Here is a 7854-nt window from a genome sequence, read left to right as displayed (position 1 = left end):
TTAGTAATATTATATTATAATCTATATTATTAAATTATTTATTTAGTATAACTAATAATATTTATTAGTTTATAGGTCTTTTAGTTTTTAAATAGTAGTATTATTATAATTATTAATAACTATAGATTTAATATTTTAAGTATTATTATATTATTATTATTACTTAGTATTTTTCTTAGTATANTAGCTATAGATTTAATATTTTAAGTATTATTATATTATTATTATTACTTAGTATCTTTCTTAGTATATCTAATATAATAAACTATAGATATATATTAACTAGTAATAAATTATAAGTAACTAGGTATTATCTATATAGTAGTAGACTTTTACTTAATATTATAAATAAATTAAGTTATTAGGGGATTTATTACTCTAGTTAACTACTAGAACTATTTATTCTAAAGAACTTATATTAAGCCCCCTAGTATACTTTTATATTACTTAGAATTATATAAAACCTATACTAAATAGATATATAAAGCTATATTATAAGTCTCTTCTTTTATTCTTTAGTAATATTATTTTAATCTCTTATAAGATTTATTAGTTAATTAGTATAGGGATAGGGTAACTAGTTAGGTTAGTAATACTTTTATAAGTAAATTAATTACTATAGAGGTATTAGATATATACCTTATATCTCTATTATATAGTTATATATTTAAATACTACTATAATTATAATAATTAACGGTAATTAAGGTACTAGTAATAGGTTTAATACATTTTATATATAATATAGTAAAATACGCGTTATAGTATAAAATTAGCTTTTTTTTATATTTTTATATAAGCGGGGAAAAAAAGGGGGGGCGGACGCTATCAACGCAACGGACTGTATGAGCGGCGTGGAGAACATGCGGGTCCAGGGTTCGATCTGATAACATTAAACAGCTCAAGCCTCGGTCGACAACTGACTAAGGTTGACTAATTTTAGCGTATCCTGTAGAGATCCTTGTAATCCCGTACGGTCTCTAGCCGCGTACCGCGTATCGTCGGCGGAGTTGGAAATTTTCTTATTGAAGCTAAGCTTTTTCTTTGCAGTCACCCTTAGCCGTGATGGAGTCGGCCCTCCACGCGGGTCTAGGCACTACCCATTTTTGTCGGATCCGAGCCATTCTCAGCCGAAGGAGCTGATCGTCGGTGCCCATGTTGGTCTGTGGAAGGTCCTCGTTTAACTTTCAAGCATCGGCACGCCAAAATGCGGCTTCATGGAATGCCGTTCATCTGTACTAAACGTACAGTCTTAGATACTGTAGCCGGCCTAGGCATGACGGAGACATGAGCTTCTCTGTGCTCAAATTGCCTTGTACCCATCTCAAGGTACGCAGCCCGGAGTCTGCTTTGCATCATGCTAAAGTCCTAGTCTTTACTCGCTGATTCACTTGGGAAAGCAATTCCGTTTGAGCCCACTGTCATATGTGTGTCTGTGGAGGCCATCCCAACGTTCATGGACGACACACCTGAAAACATACCCGCAGGACTCCATTCCCAATGCCATGTGCCAATGCTTGTGTTTATTCTACCCACGCGCTCTTAGCTGCCATCCGAAGGATAGATCCACAAAGATCCAGTGACGAGCATAAAAAGGGACGGTAACAGCCGAATGGACCCATCTAGTTACCGATACCGAGGCTTGAAGGGCCGGGGGATGGTATCTTTGTCACACACGGTCAGGAGACATGACGCGTCACGGGTGGCACGCTACAATCTTCATCGAATTAGGCCAGTATCGTGATTAATTGGTTTCGGGTATAGAGAGCTTGCCTCGCCCCGGAGTGGTATCGCTTACACTTTAGGCAGGTAGACAATCTAATCACTCATAGTTTCTTCGAGATGCTAGATGGATGAACCGCTGCTGGAATTATGTTCAGCGACATGGTAGGCGGAGTCACCGCCGAAGCAGAGAGAAGATCGACACTTCATTCCGCGGTCAATCTCCTGGCAAACGAAAGCTTGAAACTTGGAGTTCAACTATAGGCGATGGTCATGATGAAATCAATGGTAGTAAGCCTTCTCGGTCGCATTGAGTTGATAGACTCACGTTGGGGAGTGTTCTGCAGATCTTTTGGACCGTCAATAGGAAGCAAATGTTCGTGATATAAGAACGAAGATTAAATCTTGATCCTACAGTCTTCTTTTTGGGACAACAATGTCAGATTTGAACATCCAACCACGCTCCTTTTCACCAACAATCTTTTACTTTCGTCTACTTGCAAGCCAAAACTGCCAACATGTATCGCTGGGTCTTTGGGAATGTCATCTTCTTCATGGCCAGTGTCGCCGTGGCTAAGCCCTCATGCGCCTCTGGAGAGTGGGTGAATCTAGCCTCCATCCCGTCGGCTCGTCAGGAACATGGAACAACTGCCAACGGCGACACAACCATTGCCATTCTCAGTGAATAGTTCCGACGAGTAATGGCACCGAAACAACGGACCTCTTTCAGCTATGTGATATTGCCTCAGACACTTGGCGAACTGCATCGCCGGCACCTTACAAAGTCAATCACCCCAACATCGCAGCAGTAGATGACAAGGTCTATCTTCTTGGTGTGCTGGTCGTGGGACCCACCACCGCTAGCTTGACGATGAACTGGGTGGCTTCAAAGTCTTCTTATGTTTACGATGTTGCCACCGACGTCTGGATTGAGCTTCCTCCGATGCCTCACGGCACCGAGAAGGCAAGCTCCGTTGTCGGAGTTTACGATGACTTGATTATTTTCAGCGCTGCATACCAATCAAACAAGTCAAATCTGAGGCTTCAACTTGACTATTTAACTTAAAGATCACGATGAACTTAACTAATTAATAGATTTAAACTTAACTTACTAGATTTAATATAAAATTACTTAATTAGGAAGTTAGTAATATTATTATAAGGTCTCTAGGGGTTAGATATATATATTATATAGTAATTTAAGGTTATATTAACCCTATTAACCCCTCTTTATATATATATAGCTACTAATAGTAACTTAGCTACTTTAAATTTAGTTTTAGAGGTATTAGGTCCTCTTAAGTAAAGATAGTTTTATTAATAACCTCTATAAAGTTAGTATAAGTTTAGTAAAGCTAAATACCCTCTTATAGTTTATTACTATTACTAAGATAGTAAAAATATTAATAATAAGTTTATTAAAGGTTAAGAAGGTCTAATAATATAAAATCTACTACTTAATAAAGTTATTAATAGGTTAAATAATTAATAGATAATAGTATTAATTTAGTTTAGAGGTCTTATTATTAATAGCTCCTTAAGTTTTATTAACTAATTATTAGCTATATTTAGAGTCTTTATAATATAATACTATTAAGATTAATATAAAAGAACCCTCTAAGGGTATTAGAAGTATTAAAGTAAGGGCTACCTTATAATATTACTATTCCTAATACTTATAAAGACTTTACTTAGTATTAATAACCTAAAAACTTATTTCTAATATATTTTAATACTACTTAAGCTATTATAAGCCTTATTTAAGGTATAAAATTATAGTAATAATATAGATAAATAACTCTTTAAGCTTAATATAGTACTTATTAAGTACTTTCTAATTATTAATAATAGAGATATATAAGTAGATATTAGAGTTAAAATTAACCTTATTTTAAAGATTTTAAGATTTATATTTAAAATAGGTATAAGTAGGGATACTATTAATTAATAAGGTTTATAAGGATATTACTAATTAATATAAAGATTACTATAATAACTTTATATACTAAGTTAACTATAATAATTAACTCTATAAAGCTATTTAATTAATCTCTTTATTAATAGAGATATTATATAACTTTTATTAGTTTTTTAATTTATCTAAGAGGTACTTTATATTTATAAGAACCTCTTAGAATTAGCTATACTTATTACTTTTACTTTAATTTTTATATTACTTAGTCTATTTATAGAGAAGTTTAAGAATATTATTAAGTTTAATAAGGATATATTAATCCTTATTAGAGAGGTAATCCTTATTAGAGAGATAGTCTACTAAGTTATAAAGAAGTTTATTATTATATATAAAAGTATTAATCTAGTTATATTTAAATAAAACTTTTTAGATTATTATATATATTAAGTTCTATTTTATAGTATTATTTAGTATTAAATTAAGCTTTTAAAATAACTTTTTAAAGATTATAAATATATTAGATTAATTATTAGCTTTATTATTAAATTCTAAGAACTTCTCTATATATTAAGGTAATAATCTAATATACTTAATAATATTATAAAGTTTACTAATAGGTCTCTTATTCCTCTAGAGTACTATATCTACCTCTAAGTTATTAGTATTAATAAGATACTTAGATTAGTCTTTAAAAATATCTTAATTAATACTATAGATAATAGCTTAACTAATTAGATTAAGGATATAACTATAGTATTAAATCTATAAATAGATAGTATTTTTTTTATTATATAATAATAAGATAGATAGGTAGAGCGCTTTAATATAAATATTATTATTTATAATATTATTATAAACTATAAGCCTAATTTAGTTAAGTATTTTAAAGTTATTAAGGGCTGCTAGCCTTATATTGTGAAATTTAACTGGTATTAACTGTAAAAGCTAGACTGGTCCCCTCGCCCTCTACTAACAACCTTTAGGTCATATAACTTTCAGATTTAGACATCTTCTTCGCCTCTACGCTCCTCTGACTTCAACTATTATAATAAGCTAAGTTAATTATCTTCCTCTAGCTGCTTCTATCTGCGTTAGTCTCCTCTATTTCTCACGCTATATTTAATCTGCACCTATCTTCTGTTATCTCCTCTGCTGTTTAGATATCTACGCCGTTCTACTAGGCGTAGGGGTCTTAAGGCCCCTATACTATTACGCTATTATAACGTCTTCCGCCCTACTGCATAGTCTTAATAAAGAGCCCTGCTGCTATTAGCTATACTCTTAATATATATATTTACCCTTCCTAACTTACTGACGTTTAAGCACTTAGGCTACTTTAGCTATCTTAAGGAAGCCTATAAAGTAATTATAGGTATTAAGATTATTATTAATAGCCTTAACTATCTCTATATTAATCTTAAGGCTATATAACTCTATTATATTACTCTTATTAGCTATCTTAAGTAGGTACTTTTAGGCGAATTTGAGGAGAGTTTTCTTATTAGTATAGAGAAGGTTACTATACTTAAAGCCCTTAATTTTATTAATTTTAGTCTTATAGATTAAGTTATCTAGTATAGCCTTACTTAGCTTATATAGAGTTATAATAAGTAGGAAAGCTAGGAAAGTTATTGCAGTTATAGTATATATAGGAGGATATGAGGAATAAGCTTAAGGCCTCGTTTGAAGTAGTAGTTAAGTTTTTATACTATAGCTATAAGAACCCTTTTAGCTATAGTAGTAAAGAGTTATACTATTAAGTTTATACTCTTAAGTGTAGGTTTAAGCTATTACTAGGCTTCAGTTGTGTTATAGATAATATCTTTGCGATATTATGAATAACGCTCTTATAAATAATAGTGTTATGAATAATACTCTTACTAGTATGTTTTGCTGCTCTACTACCTACCTGCCTGCCCTCTTCTGTATAGCTAGGGATAAGTTAAACTAAGCGTTAATAACTAGTTATACTAAGATTTATTTATTTACTTTATTAAGATTAGGTATAGGTTAAAGTGCTGCTATTAGGTTTAAAGTACTGGGAAAACAAGTATAGAGTGAACTATAATACCTACTTATATAGGTTAACTAGACTGCTAATATTTTAAAGTTATTAATAACTATATATAAAGTAGAGGTAATATTAATACCTAAGTAGGTATTAAGTTAATAATAGAGGGCTAAGAAGTATTATATCTACTTACTTAATTTATTAATAAAGTAACTAAAGATAGTAATAATTATATATTAATTAGGGGAAGTCTATAAGTTAAATAATAGATATATTTAGCTAAAAGTATCTTATATCTCCTATTTAATTTATATTATTTTAGATATATATAAGTAATTAAGTTAAAGCTTTATATTCTCTCTAGATTAATAGACTTAGTTATTAATATTATAATTAAATAGATAGAGGATATATTAAATATATTAGTTATTAAATATTATAAATAAGTTATTTATATTAATAAAGTAGCTTATAATAAGTTTTTTAATCTAATAGACTTTTAACTTAGGTATAGTAATTATAGTAGAGTAGTAGTATTTTAGAGGTAGGCTTATATTATTAGAGTTACTTCTAACTTTAGAACTTCTCTACTTAATATAGTATATTATTTTAAAATAGTTAATAGTAGTAGTTATAGTAGAGGTATTAAAGGGCTTATTAATACTACTAGCTTTATTATAGTAGTAGTAAACCTAATATATATTACTTTTATAAAGTATTAATATAAAAATAAGTAAGTATTATAAATAGTATACTAAGTTAGTTATTAAGTAGAAGTTTATAAATAAAAAAGCGTTTATTTCTAATCTAAGAAGTATAGTTATAAGACCTCTTCTTTAAGATTAACTTAGTATTAAAAAAGGTCTTATTCTTCTACTTAGTTTAAAGTAGGGTTTATAGAGAATCTTTTATACCTAAGTTAGTACTTAATATATTATTAATAGTTAAAGTAGTATATAGTTAAGTAGTAATACTATAAAGTGCTAGTAATAGAGTAATACTAATAAAATAATTAAAATATTAGCTAATATTAGGTAGAGGTATTATAAGAGTAGGTAAGATATTAATAGAGGTATTAAAAGAGTATATAGATAAGTAAGGCTTTAAGAGATTAATTAGTAATAGTAGTAGTAGTAATAGTAATAGTATTAATAGTAATATTAAAAAAAGGTTATTTTTAAAGGCTAGTATAGAGGTTAAAAATAAGCTTTTTTTAAGCCTTAGTAAGGGGACTAAAAATATATTAATTTAGTAGTATAGTAAAAAATATATTTCTAATATTTTTAGTACTTCTTAATAGTATTAGCCTTATTACTAAGAAGTACCTAGCCCTACTCTACTACTTATTAGTCTAAAAATATTACTAAACTAATATCTATAACTATTTATTCTTTTTTTTTTAGAGATATATTATAATAAGACCTAATAAGTTAATAATAAGTTTACTATATAAGTAATTATAGAGATATTAGTTTAAAACTAGTTTAAGTTATCTATTTTAAGTATAAAAGTTATAAGGGTTATAACTTTAAGTAATTAGAATAAAGCTAAGTACTAAAATATCTAAATAAGCTTTTTTTATTTTTTAAAAAATCTTTTAAAAATTATAATTAATCTAGAGGCTAGACTTTCCCTTTTTCTAGTTAACCTCTAACTTATTTAAGTTAACTAAGTTAATAGCGATAGCGACTTAGCTATTTAAATCTCTAAATAGCCTCAATTTAATTAGCTATTTGATTGACTTGTTTGAATAGACTTGGTTTAGGTGCAGCGCTGATTATTTTTGCTGGAGGCATGACTGTGCTCATAACAGGCTACTAAGACGCCGTCAACAGTGTGACCGCTTTCAACACTACCTCCAGCAGCTGGCAAAGACTCCTAATGGCCGCGGCCGAGTTACCAGAAAGTCGCCAGCACTCCTCCGGCGCGGTGATCGGTGATACGTTCTACGTCGTCGGCGGAAGACGCTATGGTCAGCTGAATCACCGAGATACCGTCTTCTCCCTTGATTTGAGCAACATGACTTCCGGCTGGCAGACGAGTCTCGGACACATGCCGACAGCCCGTGGGGGTCTAAATGGGAGTGCGGTGGGCGGCAAGTTCTACGCTTTTGGTGGCGAGGGGAATGTGGACTCAGTTACTGGCGTCTTCAACCAGACCGAGGTCTACGACGTCGAGACGCAGCAGTGGACAGAACGGTAGCCTAT

General features: G+C 30.6%; 1 pseudogene across 1 annotated transcript; it reads left to right on the top strand.

Moving 5' to 3' along the window:
* The first annotated feature begins 2239 nt into the window (after positions 1 to 2239).
* On the top strand, positions 2240 to 7849 carry GCG54_00012156 (annotated as a pseudogene). The gene is made up of 2 exons: positions 2240 to 2750; positions 7483 to 7849. Coding segments are annotated over exons 1-2 (878 nt in total).
* Positions 7850 to 7854: the final 5 nt, after the last annotated feature.

The sequence above is a fragment of the Colletotrichum gloeosporioides genome, assembly GCF_011800055.1.
Source record: "Colletotrichum gloeosporioides strain Lc1 chromosome Unknown consensus_49, whole genome shotgun sequence".
NCBI lineage: Eukaryota > Fungi > Ascomycota > Sordariomycetes > Glomerellales > Glomerellaceae > Colletotrichum > Colletotrichum gloeosporioides.
Note: the sequence above shows the minus strand (reverse complement) of the source record. Positions and strands in the feature narration are given on the sequence as shown.